The sequence below is a fragment of the Kogia breviceps genome, chromosome 2 (assembly GCF_026419965.1).
Source record: "Kogia breviceps isolate mKogBre1 chromosome 2, mKogBre1 haplotype 1, whole genome shotgun sequence".
Lineage (NCBI taxonomy): Eukaryota > Metazoa > Chordata > Mammalia > Artiodactyla > Physeteridae > Kogia > Kogia breviceps.
Genome location: NC_081311.1, coordinates 170,246,133 through 170,272,105, shown reverse-complemented (window position 1 = coordinate 170,272,105; position 25,973 = coordinate 170,246,133). Strand labels below are relative to the sequence as shown.

Sequence of the window (25,973 nt, the reverse complement as noted above, 5' to 3'; positions counted from 1 at the left end):
TGTTATATTTCTGGTGCCCTGGAGATATGGTCCCAGAAGTCAGGGATCTAGCCCTCATTTCCACTGATCTCTTCATTCAAAAACAGCTTTTGGCCAGACTTCTCATGTGTGGTTAGAAGGAGAAGGATCTTGGATGAAGAAGCGGGTTACACCAGTGTCTCTTGGATCAAGGGCAGAGTGGGATATTGGGAGAACCCTGGCCCTGGAGGGAAGGCAAATGACTTGGAGGTGGGGACAAGTCTTGGTGAAGAGGGAGGAGAATGAAAAGGAAACTGGAATTGACAAAATGGCCCCCATAGAGGCTCTCCATGGGCTGCCCACACATCCTCCTTCCTTGTCTCCTTCATTCTCCCTCCAGGGGCGGAGAAGATGGGAGATAAGAGGGGTGAATTAATGTATATGGAGAGGATATAGGGTCTATGAAATTAGGTTGTATAAGATAAAGCAGGTGGGAAAACAGATAAGCAATGGTGTCAAAAATATGAGGTGTAATTTCTAGTCTTTTCCTGATACTCACTAGGAATGTAACCGTGAGAAATCATTTTACTCTCTAGCCCATCTACAAAGTTGGACTGTGGTTGCAGAGCCTGTGGAGATTCTGTAGTTGTTCTTTCTTTCTTTATTTTTTTTTTAGGAAAGCTTTCACAATTTATTATGGAAAAGCACAGTGATGCAACCCAGCCTGGGTCTGCCCCTGAGGAGTATGTAAAACAACATTGTCCTGCCCTCAATCCTTGGAGTCCCTACTTCATCCATAGGTGCCCCTTTATTGTATTGTAGTTTAGTGGTAAAGACTTGGGTCAGGAAGAGATACATGAACATTTATGTTTAATTCTGTGGTTGTTCTGTTGAGCTTTATAAATACCTTTTCTTGCGCTCAGATTTGATACCTCAGACCTCACCTTCACACACATAAAAATTTTTTTAACATCTTTATTGGAGTATAACTGTTTTACAATAGTGTGTTAGTTTCTCCTTTACAACAAAGTGAATCAGTTATACATATACATATGTTCCCATATCTCTTCCCTCTTGCGTCACCCTCCCTCCCACCCTCCCTATCCCACCCCTCTAGGTGGTCACAAAGCACAGAGGTGATCTCCCTGTGCTATGCGGCAGCTTCCCACTAGCTTTCTAATTTACATTTGGTAGTGTATATATGTCCATGCCACTCTCTCACTTCATCACAGCTTACCCTTCCCCCTCCCCATATCCTCAAGTCCATGCTCTAGTAAGTCTGCACACACATAAAATGGCATATTCTAGACATTTAAAACATCTGGACAGTTGGATTTCTATAACATTTTGCTTAAAATCCAGAATTTAACATAAAGTTCATTTAAGATGACAGAGTGGGATTAGGCAGGGAAAAGAAGGGTGGAGAGACATTTTGGTTATTTTTAAATCACTCCTTTGCTCTTCACATACCAATAGGATTTACTTTCAAAGCACTGTTAAGGAAACGATAGACTGAATTCAAGCTTCAACTGGAAGGCAGTCAATGGTTCCCATATTTCTCATGTTCATTCGCTTGGGTTTCTTTATATTAAGAGGAGTGCTTCCCAGAAATCGCCGTTTTTCTTGACTGTTGCTATGAAATAAATTCAGACCACATAGCATTTAATATATACCATGGGGTGGAGGAAAATATCAGTAGAAGATCCCTACCCTGATTTCCATTAGAGGGGAAATTCTGACCCAAAACAATTTAATTAAGTCTAGCCCAGTTCCTACATTAATAAAGTGAACAGACATTAAAAACGAATGTCAACTTCTTTTAGGATTCTGGCAGGCCCTGCCAGAGGACGCAAGAAAAAAACTTTATTTCACAGTAATGGGGACACAGTGACACAAAGAACAGGACAGAGTCCTGGCTCACTGAGGCAATTGTGTCTTTTCTTAACCTGAGTTTAAACTGCACTGACTCCCAAGTACAGTTTGTTCTTTGGGGATGTGCTTACTATAATGGACCAACTAGTAAACAAACCAGTAAGTCAGCAGTTCCTTTTGGTGAATGTAACAGAAAGGAAACTGGAATTGACAAAGCTGCGTTCACCATTGCCCACTGGACTGAAACCCATACTGGCCCGTCTTCCTTCCAACTCAACACCTGTTCTGCTAAGGGTAACGAGGCTCAGCCATCCAGTGGTCTGAAGCCTAAAACTAATCACAGCTCTAGGACTTAGACTTGGAACATGGTCCACTGGATAGGGAAAGAATGTAAAGGAGGCAATAACTGGAGCTTTGTCAAAGAAGGGCTTGGAGTATTAGAAAGAGAGAATAGAGAAAGGGGTGAGGCATCCTAAATATAGAGACCCAAGTTGGAAGTGGAAGGAAAGTTTCATAAGGGGTTCCCCACCACCAACACCCTGGTTAGGGGTGTTGGTTAGGGGACTATGGTAGACTGAATAATGGGCTATGAAAGGTATCTCAGTCCTAAACCCTGGGATGTGTGATGGACTTTACGTGGCAAAAGAGACTTTGCAGACATTTGCAGATGCCATTAGGTAAGGATCTTGAGATGGGAAATTATCTTGGATTATCCAGGTGGGCCCTCAATGTAATCACTAGTGTCCTTATAAGAGAAAGGCAAAAGGAGATTCCACAACAATGTGACTACAGAAGCAGAGATTGGAGTGATGACGAACCAAAGATCACACAAAGCAGTGGTCCAGTCTCATAAAGAATGTGAATTTAACAAAGAAAAACATGTAACAAGATGGAGAATTGTTTTCATCAGAGTTCCAGATGACACTCTTAAGCAAGGAGGTCAGATCCTAGGAGGCCTCTGTGTCCCAGGGTGCTGGACACAAGGGGAAGGGAGCAAGAAGGAGCAATAGGTAGCAACTTAGAGGTCAAGTGAAGAGGATAATGAAGGATTTTTCCAAAGGTGTAGGCAGATTCAAGGAACAAACAACGGAGGATGAAGCGCCAGTGACGGGCTACAGTGGGAAACCAGGCTTTCCCCTATAGCCCTGGAAGGAAAAAAGGGTGTCTGAACTGGAGTTACTGGAGATATAAGGAAGTGAGACAGGGAAGGAACAGCTGGCAATAAAGGGTATCCAACCAGTAATCACTGTAGGCAATCAGAACTTAACACGAAGGGCAAACTCTGGGAATCAGTATAAAACACAAGCCATAAGGTTAGGCATCCCAGGCCAAGGGAGCCACTGTGGCCCCCAGCTGAGGATGAATGAACCACCCAGCCTGGGCTGTTAGAGCCCAAATGGGGTAAAAAGGGCTTACATGGGGTGGGAGCACCCAGAGTGGGGAGTCAGAGCCCAGGCAGAAAGAGGAAGCTATCGGGGGGGGGCAGGGATGCCACCGAGATGGGAGATTGGTTTCATACTGAGGCATTGATCAAATAAGTGAACATATTAAGGATAATAAGAGGCAGGTTTCTCAATGTCATAAGAGGAACAAATAATAAAACGGAATAAATCTAGAATGAACTCTTTAGTGTTGTATTAGAATTAAAGGCATAGGTGCGAACTCATGGATTTCAACATATACAGATATAGGTACAGAAGTAAATACAATTGTAAATGTGTATATGTATGCATATATATGTATATACATACACACATTTACATCTATACTTAAATATACATATTATATATACATGTATATTTATATCCACACACATACACATATGCACACACATTTACCTCTAAATTTGTGTGTGTGTGGATGTGCGTGTCCCAGTTCTGTCCACTGAGGATCGTGGAGCAGGGAAATCGCAGTAGGAATGAGCATTTACTAATGCTTAAATCTTGGCTTCTAAAAAAACATTGTTCACTCAAAGAAATCAGGACCCCTTCAGAAAACAATTGATTCCGGCACTGGGACAGGGAAAAACACGAGCTGAGCCTGGAGGATCTTGTTCTGCCAGAAAGCAAGGAAGTGCTGAAAGAATGATGGGGCCCTGGTCAAAGGACACCAGAGCCAGTTTGAATAGGCTCCTGCTGGCCAAGGATGGGACACTTTATGCATCAAAATGGATCATGGGCTCTAACTCCCAGGACAACGCTTGACAGTGAAGGGTGGATTTCTTTGTTCACAATTTTAGCATGGTCTCCAAAAATAGCCTAGAACAATAACAAATGTTTGCCCTTTGAATAAAATAGGAAATCATACATACATACATATATATATATATATGGACAGATGAATAAATTGACACTTTGATGAAGAACAGATGACTCACAAAACTTCAAAGTACCTCCCTTTAAACTGTTACTATAAAGAGGAATAGAGTTACTTTACAGAGGAGAAGCTTGACAGATACTAACTTAGTCAAGTGATCAAAATGAATGTTATCAGTAACATAACAAGTTGAGATTTTGAGCCACCTGATAAGATGTAATTAAAAGAAAGTAGCATCGTTTCTGTGTTATTTTGGCTAAAGATCAATAACCTGATTTTAATTATGGAGAAACATCAGATTGACACAAGTCAAGGGACCTTCTGCAAAATAACTGCTTCTAATCTTCAAAAGAGCCAAGGCCATAAAAGCCTAGGCTGAGGAACTGTACAGACTGACATTCACAACAGAGATGTGATAACTAAATGCACAGGGAGATTCTGGATAGAATCTTTTGCATAAAATACATTATAAAGGCACCTGGAAAAACTTGAATGAAGTCTGAGAATTAGGGGCAGCAATGTATCCATGTTAATTTTCTGATGTTGATGATTATATTGTGCTTATGGAGGAGAGTGTATTGTTTATAAGAAATATATACCAGTCAGAGGTGAGAGGACATTAGGTCAGAAACTTAGAAAAATAACCGTCCTTTTGCTGGCCTTTCAACTTTTTTATGTTTGTAGTTGCCTCAAATTAAAAAAAAAAAAAAAAGAAAGAAAAGAGGAACTGTTCCAAGCAGTGTAACCATCTTTAAGAACAAGGTCAAATTTGCAGGTGCTGGCTACAGTAATCATTTCCCTCCCCCAAGAAAACACATATTTTCAGCTGAATATCAAATGTTTATTCTTTAGTTTCCTACTACTACAAAAATCGATTTCATAATTAGCTCCTCTTAAAACCAGTTTTTATTTCACAGAAATTGTATTCTTTAATAATTCACTTTGAAATGTACAGGGCTAAGGATGAGGATGCTTCAGGGCACAATTTGGATAATCGGGAGAAGCAGACCACATGAGAGTGGCCCTCCCCCCTTGACACCCCACGCAGAAAACTGCAAACAACTCAGAGAACACCTCTGCAAAGCCAGCCAGGTTGCCCAAGTCAGCAAAACACCATACTTGATTCAAATTACACATTCAGTACTATACTGTACATATCCAGCATTACACATGCTTAAAATAAGTATGCATAATGACATATCAGATCTCACTTTTAAAGTAAACTATAAGCAGGCAACTACAGGTTTTAAAACTACTAAATAATCCCGTTTTTACCTAAGTTGAAAATATTGTTGCATACACATTGGCTGCTTCAGAAGCCCTGGGCATATAGACAGGAAGTGGAGAAAGTATTTCAGCTAAGAGTAATCACATGTCACATGTACTTAAGAATCTTTCCAGCTAAACCACATTCAAAGGAAGACTGCCTTGAAGGGCCAGGGTCAGTTTCCAGGCTGAATGGTTTCTAGGAGATGGAATCATACAGATGTTCCTTGACACATCTGTGCTTCTTCACAGATCCTGGAGGAAAGTGCAGGCAAACCCATTCGGGTCCCCAGGGTGACTTCAGCCTTTGGGGGCAAGAGCACCTGTTTGTCCTGGCTAAGCGGAGTTTCTCAATTCTGGGAATTCCACCCGGGTCTGGATAGCTGCTCCAGGCTGATGGGGGTTGTTTCAACCCATAAAGCCCAGAGGCAGTGCGGCCATAGTTTGGCAGGGACCTCTAGGAACTGCAGGTTTCATGCTGAATAGATCATGGGATCTATCTCCCAGGACAATGCTTGACAGTGAAAGATGGATTCCTTTGTTTGTTTGCAATTTTTAGCATGATCTCCAAAAATAGCCTAGCTTGTAATTAATAGCACCATGAAAACACAGATAATGGTAGAAAAGAATACCAAAAATGAAGTCACTTTTGATTCTGGGCACTGTTTCCTACTACTGGTATCAACGAGTCAGCAAAGTAAACCATTTGAACTGAATTTGGGAAAATAAGATATCTTTCTGGAGCACAATATATACTTATTTAGGGAGAATATAGGCCAGTTATATTCACTAGGCTGCAGCTATATATATGAAACTAAGCAGCTGAAGGAAAAAATGTAGACATAGCTCCCAACTCAGCATGTCTGTCAAGTATTTATGTGGAAGTATTTTTAAAAGGAAAATTGAGGGCAGAAGAAGTCACCTAAATTGCTTGTGCAGTGGTCAACTGGGGTTCAGAAGTTGGAGAAAAGTACTGTGTTCCACTGTATTAGTGGGCTATCCTTACACATCAACACTTTAGATATAAATAACTGCAGTTTTGAAGCATCTCCCTCTACTGCCTGGTTATAAAAGGAATGCTCCTCCCTACAGATAGAAGAGGTAGTCTGTTAGTGAAATGCAGACAGACTCTGGCCCTCAGCTGCCCATTCGCTTTGCAGATTCCATACCCTTGACATCTTTAAAACATTTTTATAGATGTGTTTGTTTTCCTGGCTGATGCATTGCTTAGAAGCAGATTTGAAGACAGGGTTTCCATCCCAGTGAGGTCTGTTTGTTGAGCACACACAAGCTGGGCTTTCTATAAAGCTAGTTGCGAGAGGGTATTTGTTTTGAGAGAACTCTACAGTACTAAGGCAGTCTGTTAAAATCCCTATTGACTGATATAGTCACTGGTCCAGACTGAACAAAACATCAGCAAAAGATGTATGTAGTCAAATCAAGTCAGACTCTCTGTGGTCCAGGAAATAAAGAATCTTGCTCTTCAAGTTGGAGGGAACTGGCCAGTGTGGCTCACGCCTGGGTGCCAGAGAGTTCCAAATTACGGGTCACATCTGTAACAAAAATTTAACATAAATTCTTTAAAAGCTCTCCATGTGCCAGTACCCTTCAGCAAAGGCTTCCCCTTTCCTCTGTCTCTCGTAAACACGCACACACACACACAGGCAAACACATACCTCATCCAAACTCTTCTTTATGCTTCAAGACTGAGCAGCAATTCCACGTTTTCCATGGAGTTTTACCCAGCCCACTCTTGGCTCCTATTGCAAACTTTGTCTGAACTCTACCACTTTGCAATTAATTGAGGACTTCTAACACTATCACGTGACTCCACCCTCCATGCAAACATATTACCTCTCCCAGTGACATTATAAACTGAAGACAAGGACTGTCTTAGGTCTTCCCTCCCTCTACCCAATACACATTACTCAGCACGGTGTTATTCACATAATAACAATATTTGACAGAGGTGCTATCTTCACCAATTTCTCCTCCTTCCCCTTGGGAACACCAGCCCAGTTCTTTCTTCCAGATCTCAGTCGAAAACCTTCATATCTGTGTATCTCCCACACTGCCTCACTCAGTCATGTACACTAAATTGATATTCAATAAATCTCATCGTATGACTTAATGAACTTGTTAACAAGGAAGACTTAGAATCACCCCAATTTTTAAAATATCGATTGGAAGATTGCCTTGATACCATAGGGGTTTATGAACTTTGGGGGTTTTTTTAATAGTGGTTTACAAACATGTTGTTTTCAATGAACTAGAGAGAGCATCAATTCAGTTAAAATGAAAATTTGACTTTTTACAGAAAATACTAAAATTCAGCCTTATAGACATTTTCCTTTCCTTTAAAATAAAAAATTAAAATTCTAGGTTTCATGTAAAGAACACTCTTCCCTTCCCAAGCCCCCATGTGTCACTGTACCTGTGGGTCCAGGCTTTTTAGCAGTGTTCACTGCTGCCATGAACATGTACTCACTGTTAGGGTCATGCACGCTGGAAGGATACTTCTGCAAGAAAAGTCAGAAACGTGGTTTGTCATCTGCTCTTCTCCATCTCCATTCTTGTGGGGGATGTGTTTGTGTGTTTGTTACTGTTTTCTATTCTATGTTGAAGCAGTATATGACAAAGTTATAATGTGACTTAGGCTCCTGACTTTAGGCTAAGTAGGAGAACAATATACAAAAGGCTTTAAATAAAAACTGTTTCTGCTCAACGTCTTTTCTCATTTATGCCTTTACTGTTCCTTCCCCAGTAGACTTACACCACGGGGCTTATCTTCCTCTCTTCCTCTTTATGTCTCTTTTCAAATTCCCTTCTGACACAGATATACGCACTGTATGGTCAACCATCACACTGTGGATATACTTGAGGATGCTAACACCCTTGCATAATATGCAAAATGGTGTAGGTTCTTTGATTGAGAAATCGTTTTGTGATAGACTAAAAAGAAAATCCCACGGCACAGAGAGATTTTTGTTGTTGTCAATGTTGTTATTCTTTTACCTTTCTGCCTAGCTTTTCAGTGGTTTTCTTTAAAAGCAAGGAGTCCTAATAATGTAACCATTTAAAGAAGCTGGCAATTTCCTTCTCAACTACTGATGGTGCCCCAAGAGACTTTCTCACTGATTGTTTTTTAATTGACTGGTTGAGGAAAATTTATAACTAATTGTTTCAGCTGCCCTGACTTTGAAAACTTAGAATCAAATTTGCAGCCCACATGTAATAATTTTAAAAGTCGGAAGCATCCATTTTTATCTTTTAATCCTCCTCTTGCCGGTTTGTCTTTCCGTGGCCCCAATTTCCTTATCTTTTTGAATAATAATAATGACATATCTCTTTGTAAGCCACTGAATTCCTTTTGGAATGAAGTAGCTATAAAGTAAATAAGCTTCTGTTCCAAGTTAGTAGTTTAATTAGTAGGCATATCTTGAGGAAAAGAAATCATCTACCTGTTGATCAAATTACTCTGGCAAGAGCAATACATACTTTGATGAATAAATAACTGCTCATATTCCTCAGTAAAGTCAGTGCAAGAAAAGATCAATGTTGCTCACCTTTTTTGTAAGCCAACATATAAGGACACATCCAAAAATGCAGACTACAACAAAAGCCGCACATCCTATGGGTAACCAGAACTTCAGCTGGCAACAAAGCTGTGATTCTGGGTTGGAAGAAAATCAAGGTGAGGAAGAACTCTCAGAATCAAATCTCCTCTTTCAGTGCTGAATCACAAGTTCACTTAACAAATTTAAAAGAGCTGTTTAAATTAAACAGCTTGCCATAAATCTTGCCTTCATTACAATCATGAAATCCAGTAAACAGTAAATAGATAACATCATCTCGATACGATAGCAAGGATACAGAAACTAAAAATGAAAAGATTCTATGCACGTATATGTCTATAAATGTGGTTAATAGAAAAGACTTCACTGTCTATGTTTTTGAAAAAGAATAAGTAGGAAAAGTAAAGGTATAAAACTATTGTTTTCAATCATCTCACTTAATTCCACAATTTCTAGCACAAAACCCAAACCTTAAACTTTAGGTGAATAGAAGCACAGCCATTAAGCCATGGGTTTGTATATTTCTCCTAATTTTTTTCCTGATTTTCAATGGCATGTGTGTTTTAGAGACAATGTAACCTATTTCTAACTCAGCAGTCTATATGATTAAATTTCATATTACTGATTAATATAATTATTTTTATTATTAATAAACATCCTTGTATTGATATATTTCATCATAAATTATTGCCATCAATTTCACCGAAATGAACTCCAACACAAGAGATATTTATTTGTTTAACTGTTTTCATTAGTGAGAAAAATTGTTAAAGTGCCTATGTACTCTTAAGTCTAGAAGATTAAAACAATGTCTTACCGTAAATATTCAAATATTCTTTGCTTAGAATATCTACTTGAAAAGGAGGAGGATCAAAAATTGACAGTTTGCAGATGTAATAGCTGGCATGAGAACTGTCCAAGTTATACAGAAAAAAAGAGACACTGTTATTGGATAACTGAAATTGACAGACGTTCAGATTCGTGATGGACACCTTGTCTCCGCTTCCCTTTGTTTTAATCAGATCACAGAGTATATTATTCCCTTTCAACAACTGCATTTTAAATTGTTGGACAGTAGCAGGGTATTTGCATAAAATTTGTACACCTCCATTGTGAAATATAAACATCTCAGACGTGGCAGAAGCATTGAATTCTCCTGGATAAAAAAAAAAAAAAAAAAAAGCAAAAGTGACATTTTATGATTCTGTTGACCTAATCATTATATTTGAGCACAAAAGTCATCTCTTCTCTTCATAAAGTCACCTTTACTGCAACAAAATGAAGGAACTTCACAACCAAAAAATAGAACATGAAGGTAAAACTGTGTCTTAGGAAAATACCTAACCGGAGACTTGTTTATCATATATGAATATATAATATGTAATATATTAAATAACATATTTACATAGTATGAATCAAACAGAAATTGTTCCTGCCTTTGGGCAGATTTCATATTGGAGACAGATGATAGATAAATATGAAGTCATAAATATGAAGTCACCATAATTCATGCTAGGAATTGAGTACTATTCAAGTAAATGTAGATGGGTTCACATTTTGATTGGAGAATCAGGTAATGCCACTTGGAGAAAGTGACTTTGAAAATTGAAATTGAAGGAGGATTAGCACTTTAGTCAAACAATGAGAGAGATTTGGGGAAAGACATAGTTTAGGGAAAAAACATTTTAAGGAAAGAAACAGCTTAAACTAAAAATGAATGGTTATATAAGAGTATATATTGACACTATACCTTCCCGCTAGAGAGTGAAAGAACAGATGAATCATTTTCAAATGATAGAAACATGTCTTCTCTGAACCTCATCCATTGAGAACTGAATCAAAGTCTGATGATAAAGGTAAAGACCCAGATTTTTGTTTACTTTTTCATTTTTTAAAATAAATTTTAGCTTATAGGAAACCAAGGTTGTTTTTACAAGCTACATTGGGATCACAGAAGAAGGAAACTGTAATGGATTTGGCCTGGTTGCAGATTCTGAGTTATTCAGTTATAAGTTCAACCAACTCTTCGCCTTTCTTTTTTCTTCTTCTTTTTTAATATGACTTTTAATAAGTCTCATGCTGAAATTGTTTGGGAAAAATTATTAGCATGACAGTTTTTAGCTTAAATTTTGAAATTCCTGTTTTTATTCTTGAGCAAACTATGTAACAAGTACAAAGAATTTTTAAGGAAAAAAATTACCTACTTCTCCTTTTCCAGTGAAATAGAAATACCATTTGTGCGTTTTTGCTCTTTATCTTCCAGACATATACTTATTTTATATAGCAAACCTATTCTTTTTGTTCTTCTATTGGCAGGTAATGTTATATCATAAACATTCCATTTTTTATGTAGTCATCATACTTATCCTTTTTAATGGCTATATAAAAGGGCATAATGTTCATCTATCATAATTTGTTAAAGCATTCTACTAATGTTGACTGTTGGGGTTATTTTCAGCATTTTGATTTTATGTAAATATTTTGACATGTGGGCAAAATATTTAAAGACTCTGAAAACACTCTGTACTGCCATGTTGCTTTCGGAAAGAACTGTTCCACTTTATAACAGGACTAGCATTACCCTCCTGGATTCACTTGTCATGGCTCTGCTTACACCAGTGCATTCATTTTATTTAAAATTCACCATAGTTACTTATTTTTCTTAATACCTGTAGGCTTTAATTTATATCTCTCATATTGCTAGGGAATAGATTTTCAACTTGGGGATTTGATTGTGAAAACACAAGCGTTCTAGTTTTCAGTATGGTAGTCCAGATTATTCAACTAATTCCCACACCAAAACAACCAAAAATGCTGAATGAAATGTCTAAAAATATTAATGTAAAGGATTAAAGAGCTGAAAAAAAGAAGAAATTATTAGATTAAACTTGAAGAACCAGAATCCACAGAGATAAGCGAAGGTTAGAAGTTGTTTTTACTTCGAGAGCATGTGCTGTTCTCCCAGATTCACACTTCTGTTTTTATGTCTCAACTCCCAGAGTCTGAAAGCAAGAAATCTAGTAAAAGACATTCTCCTCAATAAGCTCCTCAAAATCCCAAAGGGCTACATCCTTGGAATACAGTTTAAACCAGAAGTAAACCAGCCTTCATGCAGATTATAGCCCACCTTCAAATCACTCCAGTGGTCCAGAAAATCTCAATAATTGGACTTTGTCTAAGGTGATTTTGGATTATTATTACCCCTAAGCTTTTGAAAGTAAAAATGCAAACTATTACAGAAAGAAAAGGTTTACATCCTACACTTCAACTCATATCTACAAATAATAATTATAATGACAAGCATACCATAAAAAATAATCAGACATGCAAGGAAACAAGACAACAACAGAAACAACAGACTCCAAAAACAAATACAATTATATATTTAAATTATCAGATCCCCAAAATAAAACAATTGAGCCTTCTGTGTTTAAGGAGATAAAAGACAAACTTGTAATAATATCTATAGATCACAGGAAACTTAAAGAAAAAAAGTCAACTAATTTGAAAAAGAACCAACTAGAATTGGCAAAAAAAACCACACTGAGATTAGAAACTCAGGAGATATGTTAAGAGCATATTAGATGGTTAAATAGAGTTGTTGAACTGGAAAATTAGGCTAGAAAAACTATTCAGAATGCAATCAAAATCCACATATTCAAGACTCCTAACAAATAACAAGCATATTTTTTAAAAATATGCACATTTAGACAAATCATAATAAAAATCCTAAAAACAGCCAGGGAAAAGAGACTGACTACCACTACTTTCTAAGAAGCAACTGTTAGACTGACAGGTGGTATCTCAACATCAACAGTAAAAGTCATGATACAGTGGAATTACATCTTAGATCTTTAGAGTACTGAAAGAAACTGTCAACCTAAAACACATTGTCTAGGAGGATAGAAAAGGTGTATGTAACTTGAGACTTTGATAAATGAAGTATGCATGTTTCTTGCATAATGACTAAAAGAATAGAAACAGAATATATAACCCAAATGAATACCTCAAAATTCAGTATGATGCTTCTGTATAAAGGGGAAGAGGAATTGGAATCGGGAAGGAAAACACAGGGTGGAGAGGCTTCTGTGGGCTAACAGTGTTTTACCTCTTGACCTGTGATAATTGTAGGAGCAAGGTAGCATGTTTTGTAACTGTTCGTTAAATTGTACATTTATATTTTTTCACTTTTGTGAATAGATGTTTTGTTCTAGAATAAAATAGTTTTCAAGTATAAAGAAGAAAGATAATGCCTGTTTCATTTAAAGAACTGAGGGTAAATATAAGCAAAAGGCAAAGAGGAAAAACTCATCATATGAGAATAGGTGCAACCTACATTAGATTAAAGTGAAAGATGATTTGCATGGGGACTTATTTGTCTGAAGTTAAATTATGTTGCACTACTATTGCTTTGATGCTTGTCTTTACTGTCTATTGCAGAAGATAAAATCAGCGAGCTGGTTCACAGTTCCTTTAGAAACATTCAGAGCAAATTTCCCAAGGACTTTAGAATGCCAGCGTATAAACCACAAAGAGATCTTGGAACAAAAGTGTCTGCGGCCACCTTGTGCACACACAGACGTAGATGCGTTGTCTTCACTTCTGAAGATGATTTTGTCAGCAGATTTTTCTCCTTTTGGGCCCACACTATGACCTATAACCCAATGCAAGATGAAATATAATGGTTGGCGGTGCAGGGTGATAGAAGTGCAATGCAGTGGTTCCCAAGGAAACCAGAGGAAAATTCTGGCTTAGCCATTAACAAGTCTCTGTGACAAGGATACCTCTCTAAATTTTAGTCTCTTCAGCTGTGAAATAAGGAAGTGAGACCAAGACATCTTAAAGTTCTTTCCAACACTTACTCTCTATGGATTCAGGATGAGAACATATCTAGATGAGACCATGAACAACTAAGAGAGCTACTAGTTTGCTGTTGGGTTCTCCAGAGGAGAAACCATGTTTCCATAATACTCTCTCTGTCCCAGCATCTTACTGGGCTGTTCCATGAAGTCAGGAGAAATGAAAATTAATGAGACAATCTTCCTGGCCCATAATAGCATTTAGGTATGGTGAGGAAAACTACCCAAGTTTTTCTTAAGTGACAGTGCCATTGACATCAGAGGAGTAACTGGAGATCCCAAAGTGTCATTTCTACTGTACACTCTTAGTTATTCATTTTATCCTTTTTAATCTAAAAACTACCTAGGTCACCTTTTTATTATTAAATGTGGTGACAAGAAGCCTGACTTAAGTGTCCACATACCTGATGCTTAAACTTTCCATCTGGAAAACGATTTGGCAACTCTTAGTCTGCTATTTGAATGTTTTCAACTAAAGAAATCAGATATGGGATTTAATCAGTTGCTTCATAATTACTTTGGCACCTGTAGAACAGATAATATGCTCAAATACCTAATCATAAAATCTCCTTAGTCTTTGATGATATTTGAAAAGTAGTATCGAAAGGAAATCATTCCTATAATCATGACTAAAGCATTTAATGGATAGACAGACAATTTAAGGAAAATCTGAATATGTTAGTTCCTTATAACTGCTGAAGCAGCTAGAATATTTTCTACCACCTTCCCTGGATGTTCTTATCTCCAAGTCTAATATTCAGCCAGGAGTACTGGTACGATAGCACCATTTTTTATACCCAGTGTCTGCTTTGATTGGGTGTCAAATCTCTTTGGTCAGTTCCCCTGTCATACCAGTCGTTGAAAATTGCGACTATTCCCCTCATCAATCTCTTTCTTCTTGTTCTTTCTTCCCTTATATCAAGCTTAAATTCGCTTCACATACCACTTTTTAATATAAAATTATCCTCCAAAATATTCTCTCACACTATCTTTGATATGTTCCTCACTCTCCCTACCATAACCATCTCCATTTCCAATCCCCATAAGCTCTCATATACAGTCTGTACATGTTTCAGACATCCTGTAAACATCCCTACCTTCACACTTGTGTTTCCTGTAACATGATTCAACTTCTGCCCAGCATCATACACAGTCAAGCCTAGCAAACATACAAATCATACAGCAAGTCCAATTTTTCCACATACAGACAGTTGATGACCCAGACAGATTAGGTTATTTGTCCGAGGTCACACAACTTCTTGGGCAGATGAAAGATTTGGGGTACAATCTGAGGTTGAAGTGCTGCTAGCAACAACCAAAGGAAGTGTAATGGAAGCAGGCAACCACATGAAGCTACAAAGTGGTCACTATAGACTGAGTCTATAGACTCAGAAGACTGAGTCTTAGAGGATCACTGTTGAAATCCTTCTACAGGAAGAAAATCTAATTTCCTGCACCTCTCTTCTATGTCCAGTAGAATCTACCCATTTCTCCATCTAAGCTGCAATTGGTCCAAACCAACATTATCTCTCTCTGGGATGACAAGAGCTTCCTAACTTCTGCTCTCACTCGTGCCCATTCACCATCCACTCTCCTCAGGGAAACCAGAATAATCTTCTTTATAATCAGATAGTATATTTGCCCTGTTTATAAAACATCCAGGGCCTTCCCATCTCATTTAAAAGAAAATCTAACTCCTTACGCTACTTTCCATGAATTGCATGATCTACTCTGTCTCGCTAACACCATTTTATACCAGACACTCACCACACTGCAGTCACACTGTTCTTCTTTCTATTCCTCAAACACAGGAAGTTGGTCCCCAGGGCTTTGAATTTGTTGTTTCTTTGCCTGGAATGTTATCTCTGATTTTCATGTGGCTGCTTCTTACTTCTCCAGCAACCATTGACCACTCAATCCAAAACACACCACAAGTCATTTTCTAGCATATTACCTGAGGTTGCTGTCTGCTTTGTTTTCTTATTTACTGTCTGGCTACCCCACTGTAACATAAGCTTTAAAATGAGGGACCTTGTTGATTTTATTCACAGATTCATCCCAAGTATCTACAATAGCACCTGGTAAGTAGTAAGTCACAATAAATATGTATTGGATGGTTGGATGGATGAATGGATATGTAAATCTCAGTGATGTTATAAATCTGGGGAGATAAATCATAGACTATAGAATATAAGAATCAAAAGAGCTCTTAAAAATTATTCCGTTAAGCCTTTCATTTTAAATTGTACACTTAAATTTATCAAGCTAAACTGGGGCCAGAAAACTGAGTATCTTCCCCAGGATTACATAGCTCATAGCTGGGACACGTTCTCAGGGTTAGCTACGGCATGTTGCCTTTCTTCTGCAGACAAGTACGTACAAATATACAATCAAGTTCAAAAGACACCTCCTCAACTGGGATGTCAGGTTCTAGTGAATATTATCTGGCTAAGCTTTAAAGAAGCACGTTCTTTAACTATTATAAATATCTACCAGGTTCATAAAGACTTGTTTAAATGGTTGACTATTCTCTTGGCTCTTTTGCGTCTATAGAAGGGAAGACAGGTTTAAACCTGGTTATTATTTGTATCCTCTAAAGTGCAGAATCATTAAATTTGCCCAATGGATGTCCAGGACAGATGCCTCTGAACTAATGATTGTTTTAATACATCCAGATGTTTCATAACCAGAGCATGTTAGTGATTTGCAATAGAAACACCATGCTATAAAATTTAGCATTTAATGCATTGCTAAAAACACAAACAGGAATATGTTCTCTTGAACCCTGGTGATCAGACTTCATTTTCTTTTTGCTACCAAATCTGTTTACTTCTTGTTGGTGCTCCTAGATTATTAGTACTCTAGAAAATAAGTGCTATATCTTAATCACATTGACTACCATGTCTAAAGGGTGCAATCTTTCCAATAGAGGTTCAAATCTGTTAACTGCTGCTATGATTTTTATAACATTACTGTTGATATCAGCAGAGTAAGGTTTCAAGAGTAAAATCAGAATGTTTATATCAGATGATTCCTTTAGATCTTCACAATTTTTAAAAGATAAAAGCATTTGCATATTCTTTTGGGGGAGCTATTAAGAAAAAAATCTCTGAAGAAAAGGGTCATTCAGCTGAGAATCGCATTATGATTCAGAAGTTTATTTACAAATTGATTCTTTTACATCTAAACTATTTCATCTCTTCAGTGTAAGATTGTCTTGATAGACCCATCCTGCTAGGACTCTTTATAAGCAGCTGTATTATGCCTGGTTGAAAATCTTTTAGCAAAAACACTTAGAAAACCCACACAGTGAAGGGAATATGAGACCAATCAGCAATTTCACTTTATTCTCCTTAACTCAGACTTCTAACCACAAACCTCCACAAAGGTCTGAGTGATCGAAAGATAAGAGTTCCTGAGTTTGCAATTATTGATAGTGCTTATTAAAAATATTTTCTGTAATCCAACAATGATAAGCTTTAGCTTATCACAGCACATGAATGTGACATAAGAAGTGAAGTTCTAAAAATTGCAATGTTTATACTAGGGTTTTGTTACATTTGATCTTTTCCTAATAAGTTCTGGCATTTAAAAAATATGCTTTCTACCACTTTTTTTTTACCTCTCATGAAACCACTGTCATTTCTTATGCATCAACTAGCTAAAACTTTTGGAATCCTGATTAGCAGATTTTTACATATGCATAATTTCTATATTTACATTATTATTCAAAGGCATCCATAATCTAAAGTAGTGATTGAAATCGGTTAGCAAGGGTGGGCAAAATAAGCCCAATCCCAAGTCTTAACATTTGCAGAAAAGGAAGTCAAAAAAAATGAAGAAAAAAGTAAGGAGAAGGTTGAAAAGGCAAAAGACTCTGAGCGTGCAGACACACACAGACTCAATGTGTGCATTTTTTATTCACCAAGGAACTCTGTAGAGGGGGTAAAACAACCTTTGATGTTCTAAAATGCATAATTTTTTAAATGAAAGATTGATTTTCTCCTCGTAAAAACTGAGTTTCTTTGTGAAAATGGAAAAATCCCAAAGGTGTTATAAAACTTTGTAGCAATATTTACAAAGTAATTAGAATAAACTCTACTCTCTACTCCAGTAACCCACACCTTCATCTCCAGTCCACTCCTTCCCTTGGTTTAGTCCCTTATTTCCAGTTTCCTTTCAACGTCTCTATCTGGATGTGTCCCCTGACACATCAAGAGTAACATTTCCAAACTGAACTCAACATTCACTCTCCAAACCCAAGTCCTGTCCTTTAAGGCATCAGGACCTCAATGTCTTCCTCATTACTCCCTCTCTCTGACTGTCCTGATCAAATTGGTCACCAAGTCCAGTTGATGCTAGCTCATGGATGGTTTTGCCCCATTCCCATTGCCAAACTAGGACTTTTTCACATCTTCCTTCATCTGTGGAAGCATCTTCTTGACTGGCCTTCTCGACAGCAGTCTCTCCCTCCAAATCCATTCTCCATGCTGCTTGCAAAATTGTGTTTCTAAAAAGCATTTCACTCCCCAATTTGAAAATATCCACTACCTTGTTGCTTATGAGGTAAAAAAAAAAAAAAATTCAATTTTCTTGGAATGACACAAAATCCTTTCACAATCTCAGGGACCATATAGCTTCAAGCTACACCATACTTTTTGGCCATTACTTTCACATTGTTACTTCTGTCCCCATAGACTAGAATATCCCATTACCCCTTTATCTGCTTAGAAATCCTCATTCATTCTTTAAGAACCACTTTAAAGAACCACTTTGTCCCTGAGACTCCCCAGACAAAGACTCCTATCTCAATGATTTCAATAAAGCTTTGTTTATACCAATATATTTATAATGTGTATAAGCTTAGATCATGATTATCTTTGTCTGTCTTCCTCATTTAAACATAAACTTCACAAGGATAAAGACTGTATCGTGGTCACTTAAATAATCCTAGGACCTGGAATATATTAGATGCTCAATAATAATAAATGAATGAATGAATAGAAGAATATCAAAGCTGAGCATGGTTGGTAAATGTCCTGCAATGAGGTGAGGAGGTGCGCAAGAAAAACAGAGCAGGGGATCCAATTTACTGGATAATGGAGAATGCTTGTTTCCAAGTCCAAAGGCAAAGTCTCACACTGAATGATGCCCAACCAATTGTCTGAAGCCCAATAGTTCTGGAGTTATATAAACATCTAAGCTTTCAAAAATTTCCAAATAATAATAATAATTGCAACTTACAAGCATTGCATGTTTCCCATGTATTAAGATTTCAAATTCATTACATGCAATATATCATCTGATGTTCATAACAACACTTGACATCAGATTTTCTACTTTTATTCCTATTTTACAGATGAGGAAACTGAGGTTTGAGTAACTGGCCCCAGGTCTTAGAGGCAAAATGTGGTGGAGCCATGACTTGAACCTAGACAATTTGAGATCAGAGTCCACATTTCTAAGGAGCCGCTTAGTCCCATAATCTAGTCCAACCCTTTAATTTTATAGAAGCTGAAGCACAAAAGCTAAAAAGACTTGCTAAGAAAAGAGAAGAAAAAGAAAAGAAGCTTTTTTTTAAGTATCTTTTTTTTTTTTTTTTTTTTTTGTAGTACGCCGGCCTCTCACTGTTGTGGCCTCTCCCATTGCAGAGCAGAGCACAGGTTCTGGATGCGCAGGTCCAGCGGCCACGGCTCACGGGCCCAGCCGCTGCACGGCATGTGGGATCTTCCCGGACCGGGGCACGAACCCGTGTCCCCTGCATCGGCAGGCGGACTCTCAACCACTATGCCACCAGGGAAGCCCAGAAAAGAAGCTTTTAACATTAAGCTAGATTTGGAAGTTATTTTCAAGTATTTATTTTCCTTTAAGATGTATTGGGTGTATAATTGTCCCAAATACTTAAAGTAGTATTTACATTGGTGCCACATATGTATTCTATGACTGAAAAGGTTATTAGGCACCAAAAAACATATATAAAATTAGTTATTTGATGTGAAAATACATTGTTTAACATACCTGTTTCCCTAGACAGCCTCATTCATGGATCATTGGGTGTTGAACTGCCCTGTGTACTTAAACCTGCAACAAAGTCTGGGTCCTTGCTCTGATGGGATCTAAATTCTTGATGAGTATGCTGTAACTTATCTGCCTGTAGAAATGTAAAAAGATGTATTCACATCTACAAGAAACTCTATTATAGTTAAATAAGAGCAAACAAGAAGTACTAGGAGATTTTGCTTCTGTCTTAGATAGTACAAAATGAACAGAACTTGTGAGTGCAGTAGCGGTTTTGTTTCTTGTTTTTTTCATTAATGATTTTTTTTTTCTTGCTAAGCCCTAGGATAGTATAACTGTTGGCTATAAAAGTTTGATTTCTCATATTCAAAAAAGTTCCATTTAAGTGATTCTTTGTTGCTTGTTGGAAGTGCCATGGCTATGGCAACACACCCAGAAAAACAAAAGACTCTATCAGAACTGGTGGTTGACTGACTCAAAATTCTTGAGTCCATCACCTTCCTTTAAAGACAAACTGCTTCTTCTTAGCTTTTCCTCATGCAAAGTAGATGCAGCCATCAGTATGTTATACGAGAGCCAGAGGAGGTTCATAGCCCAATTTCTGACTCTCTCTTTAAACTAGCAAATCTCAGTCTGTTTCAATCGACCATACAGGCCAAACTGGAAAAAAATTGCTTGTTGACCAACAGCTTTCATTTGTGTTACATGTTTTCTACATATTTAAGTTCCACTTTCCAAAGTATAATTCTGAATTTTCCTCAAAAGGTATTGAACACCACATTCTTATTTTACTTAGAATGACGAAAACGTGCCATTTAATAGACTCAATTTATTAGAAGAGCCATAGCACAGAGATGCCATTTATGGAGTAAACATGGTCTTCTCTTTGGGTATTGAAGGCTACAAATGATTGGTATGTATATGTGTGTGTGTGTATATACATATATATTTATATATGTATATGTATGTGTATGTATATACTGGGCTTTGAATTTGCAAAGCCCAGTACATCTTTTTATGTATAAAGCTTATATTATGGGCTTCCCTGGTGGCGCAGTGGTTGAGAGTCCGCCTACCGATGCAGGGGGCACGAGTTCGTGCCCTGGTCTGGGAGGATCCCACATCCCACATGCCGCAGAGCGGCTGGGCCCATGAGCCATGACCGCTGAGCCTGTGCTCCGCAACGGGAGAGGCCACAGCAGGGAGAGGCCCGCGTACAGCAAACAAACAAACAAAGAAACATATTCTTAGGATAGGGAGACAGCATAAGCTGAAGGTTTTGCTCAGTTTACAACTGTGAATACGGAGGCCATTTTTTTTTTTTTTTTTTTTGTCAAACAAGTCTATGGATACACATTGAACAAAGCTCAGATGAGAATTGAGGTCCTCCCTACACACCTACATTTTGTTTCTACCAAGAAATGGGAATATGCTGCTAGCAATTTTAAAACTATAATATTCCATTTCGTCTGAGGGAGTTGTTAACAGCCATGGCAAGTTATGAAATTCATTTTGCTCACTAATAAAAAAAACAAGGATCTTGAGATCTTACATAAAAATAATAGGCATGTCTAAAAAGAAGGAAAAAAGACAAAGATATGACTAAACAATTACTGGGAGAAAATATCCCCGAAATTTAAAAAAAAAAAAAAAAAAAAACCTGAAGACTGCAGATTGAAAAGGCTCACTCAGTCTCAAGCAATGTTAATGAAAACACTCACAGAATTAGGCATATCCTAGTGGAATTCCCGAATTCCATTATTGAAGTGAATAACAAGATTCTAGTGATACTTTTTAATCTACTTGCAAAGTAATGAGAGGCAGAGGAACATGGAACTACTCACCTGCAACCCTAGAAACCAGCATTTCAGTGAATGAATATCCAGAGACTATTAAAAGAGTGCAGTCCAGGAATTCTACTACCAGAAAAGATATTCGTCACCCATCCAAGTAAAGGAAAACATCTTTACCCATGCTGGAATTCAGAGTTTGAGGTATCTGAAGAAAATAATGGAAGTCTTTTGATCTTTGGATTGGAACAAGGATGACAAGACAGGAGCAGATGGCAAAAGAGTGATGCTATCGCTGAAAAAAGGTGAAGTGAGTGTAAAGAGTTCTTGAACCAGAAGAGAAATACTGTCAGAGGAAACTTAGCAATGATCTGCAAATACAAGTGTTCAGTTATTTCAACAAAACCCATGTACGGGGTAGGGGTTCACTAAGGGGCAAGCGAGAGAGTGAAAAGAGAACATTCCAAAGTTCTCACGTCACTGCGGGGGATGGGAGGTGGGGTAAACACGTCAAGCAAGGCTACTGTCACTATTTACTTTACTACAATAATACATAGATATTCAATTAAGCTGCTCTGAACATGATAATGAATTAGTCAACTAGGACGTGTAGTCAACCTTCCAAATTACAGAGGGAAAGAGGGGAGTTCAAAGAAACGTCCTCATACCAACAAAAATAAAAGAGAATACCACAACCAAGGAAAATAGAAATAAACATAATATTGAAGGAGTGAAATCAATATAGGCTTCTTGTGCTGAGTGAGAATGCCCTGAATTCATCTGTTGAAAGAAAAGATGGACAATGTAGATTTTTTAAATTCAGCAAGAACACTGGAAGGAGGTGCTGGGAGGGGCTTAAATGTCAATTCAGCTCCACAGGACTCTCCCTGAGCTCCGGGGAAGAGCAGGTGCTGGAAGCACCAAAGGGCTGGTTTTTTCGGAGGTGATGGAGTTCAGGAATCACTGCTTCAATGCCTGGGTGACAAAATCAAGGCTCAAAATGAGCCTGAGGGTTACCTTTCCAGCTTCTACCCTGAACATATCATTAGACATGCACATTTATTAAACACCACCAAACCTTGGTCATTCCCACTCCACTGCTTTTCAAGTGGTCTTTCCAAAACCAGAATTCATCAGGTCACCCGCATGGTCTCCATTGCCCATAATGTCTAGAAAGAGTGTCTTCTAAATGCAGACAGAGGGTCCCATTTTTCTCAGATCCTTTTACAATTAAGAGCCTCCTATTGTTCCAGAATCATTAAAAGAAGATGACTTTGTTAAGTTTTACACTGAGATCAGTAGAAGACTGAGAATCACCAAGATTTCTTTCCTCTTAACTCACCAACCAAAAAACAAAACTGATGAGAATTTCTCTCCTTTGAGATTCATGTTATATCTCCACTACTTCAACATGGTGTGGAAAGAATGTGGATATTGGAATCAGAATTCATATTTGAATTCTAATCTTGGTTCTGCCACTAATTACTAGGTAACCAAACATTTAGCCTTTCCTGGTCTGAGATTCTTCAAACACTAACTGAAAATAAGAATGCCGACCGCTTCATGGAATGAGAAAGTCTACATAGTTGGGAGGATTAAAAATATGCCAAAGGAAAGGATCTGCAAGAGCTTAGTTGACTTCAGTTTGGTTCTTTACTTTGCATTTAGAGTCTTTAAAATGGTAATTGCTGGATACATGCATTGTGGTGATATTTTGAATATGAAGATTGTTCAGCAGTTTACTATCTCCATCTAGCCATTTGTGCCCCAATTTTACCACCTGTCAAATAGGATAACAGCTTGCACATGGCAAGGTTTTCTGTGGATGAGGGGGAATGTTGGTTTTATTCCATCAGAATCCAAGATAAATATCATTCCAGAAGTACAATTTATTCATCAGTTTAATCTGCCAACTAGAAATAATTCCACCTAGGCTGGATCGATCCTTCCACAGTGGTAACACCATTGCTAATTCAAATCTCCTGAGCATAATATCACCACCATAAGTGCCTAAATGGGTTTGGCATATGGATGCTTTTTAGCAGTACAAACCCTTCAATGACTTGAACCAATGTTCTTGGAAGAAAATCCACAATCCTTCACATGGTGCATATGGTCTGAATGGTCTGGTCTCTGCTTTCCTTTCCTGCCTTATCTTGCACCATCCCCAACCCCTTCCCTCTCTGTACTCAGGCACATCCACTTTCTTCCAGCTTCCTGACTTACTTCATGCCTTCCTGCCACAGGTCCTTTGCACTTACTCTTTTCATGATATGGAATGTTCTTACCCACCATCCCACCATTCTCCCCATTTATTCCTATTTGTCCCCCAAGGCTCAGCTCAAGTGCCACTTTCACAAGAAAGACTTGGATGAACCCATCCCCCAACCGCACCTCCACACCCACAAGTCTATGCAGGTTTCTTTGTTACATCCTCTGATAGAACTGAGTTCTGCCTGTAATTGTCCTTCATTCATGGGATTATTTGATTAATGTCTCTCTCCCAGCCATTCAGTTAGCTTCGTGAGAGCAGGGGCTGACCTGGTTTTGCTTATCATTGTACACACAGCAGCTGGCACAGTACCTCTTGCATGGCAAGTGCTTGGTGCTGAATGAATGGATGAGTGAATGAATGAATGAATATCAATTCCAAAGCTATTCCTTTGTTGCTCATGCAGCTAAAGGATTTCACTGGGTTGTATAAAAGCCATGGTTAAGCAAGCAAGTGACCCCAAACTGCCCTTGGGACCTTAAGTAGACTCTAATTCCTCATTCCTCTTTCCTCTTTATTTAAGAGCATTGGAGCCACCTTGAGCCACCACAAGATCAAATATTTGACCAATACACTTTTGTTTTTTAATTCTTTGGAGAGAAAAATAAAGTCTATTTTTGGTACCACTGCAAAACTTATTTCTAAATAAAGTTACACCTACTAAAAGTTCTGTCTGCACTTTTAGTGTTAGTAGAACTTCCCAATGTAATATAATTTCACTTTGCTTTTTCTCAGTCTCAAGAACATGAGGCTCAGACCGAAAGATGAAAGAAAAATAATAGAAAATGTACCAAGTAAGAAGCAGCAGAGATACATATTCATTTCATTGTAGGTAACATTATTTAAAGTATTCAAGTAGAGTGTGATATATACCGTGTCAGAGAAAGAATTGAGGACTTCAGAATGATTTTTTTAATGTCTACAGAGGCTAGGGAGTGTTTTTACATCATCCACTACTCCTTAGCCTTTTAGAAGGACCTTGACATTGGTGTCGGAAAAACTGTGTGGCGGCCAGGGCGTTTCTGACAAAAGACCACCCAGATAAGGTTAAAATCAAAATCCTTCTTTTCAAAGCCCTTCCATCTTATTTTCTCCTTCAGAAAGAATCCCCAGCCCAAATGCCAGGACTACTTAATTTTCATTCTGTTGACACAAGTCATTTTGCCTTTCATCTTTCTCTGAGAACAGTAAGCCACTCTTCTGCTTTATCCACTAAAAAGTAACTTCAAGCAGGTAATTTAAAGTTTTAATGATCCGATGAGACATTTTTCTTCATCTTAAAACAGTGACATAAACGCCCTTAGCCATGGACTTGAGCTCTTCTGTAATCGTTCTTACTTTCTGAAAACAAACAAAAAAAACCTTTCTATTTGGTGCCTAACTTTTCCAATTACTTGAATTATAACTTAGTAATAAATATTCAATAGGTCACTTACCTGTTAGAACTTCAACTTGGAAGCAGAAGAGAAAGAAATACCAGAGACCTGACTTCATGTTCGCCAGAAACAAACACAATTTTCTCCTTCAGTGTTTAAAACTGCCAGTGAATTCATGTCCTCTGCTGTTTTCTGTTAGCTGGAAAGGAAGTGGGTTTTTGGGGGGTTGATGTAGTGTCACACTTACCATCAAGGCAGGGCGGTGTCTCTTAATTGATGTCAGTGGCTATATGGCATTATTGCTCATAGAGGTTAAGCTTAATCCATGGATTATTAATGATTTTGAAGACAGAGGAAAACTTTACCCTCATTTCAGTTCCATGAAAAGAAGTGAAAGAGACAATGCCTATTCTTTACAGAACCACCCTATTCCTCTGAATCAATAGTTTTGGGCATAACATGATCTAAAATTAACCACATGATAAATAGCATGTATTTTGACACATTTCTATCTTATGCTATTTGCTCCAGAGAGAGAAAGCCTTTGAAATAGGACAAGAAATAAATTACAACAGAACTTAAAATGATGATACTGAAAGAAGAGCAACATAGGAATCTAAGAAAGAATATTTACATGGCATTCATTGTAGATGGTAATTTTCCAAGTGTTA

The 25,973-nt window shown here is 37.8% G+C and overlaps 1 protein-coding gene across 1 annotated transcript; it reads right to left on the bottom strand.

Moving 5' to 3' along the window:
* Positions 1–4,969: 4,969 nt before the first annotated feature.
* On the bottom strand, positions 4,970–25,471 carry ICOS (inducible T cell costimulator). Its single transcript, XM_059052881.2, has 5 exons — positions 25,363–25,471; positions 9,805–10,143; positions 8,979–9,085; positions 7,847–7,931; positions 4,970–6,965 (listed from the first exon to the last, which is right to left on the bottom strand). The coding sequence occupies exons 1-5, from the start codon at positions 25,418–25,420 to the stop codon at positions 6,925–6,927; spliced, it is 630 nt and encodes a 209-aa protein (XP_058908864.1). The 5' UTR covers positions 25,421–25,471; the 3' UTR covers positions 4,970–6,924.
* Between the last annotated feature and the right edge of the window lie 502 nt (positions 25,472–25,973).

Bases quoted from the DNA above. Each gene is read 5' to 3' on its own strand.
- ICOS (XM_059052881.2), bottom strand. From the start codon at position 25,420: ATGAAGTCAGGTCTCTGGTATTTCTTTCTCTTCTGCTTCCAAGTTGAA. The intron at 10,144-25,362 runs GTAAGTGACCTA...TTTTTTATCCAG, and splicing joins CCAAGTTGAAGTTCTAACAG to GAGAATTCAATGCTTCTGCC. The intron at 6,966-7,846 runs GTACAGTGACAC...TTTTTGTTACAG, and splicing joins TAAAAAGCCTGGACCCACAG to ATGTGACCCGTAATTTGGAA.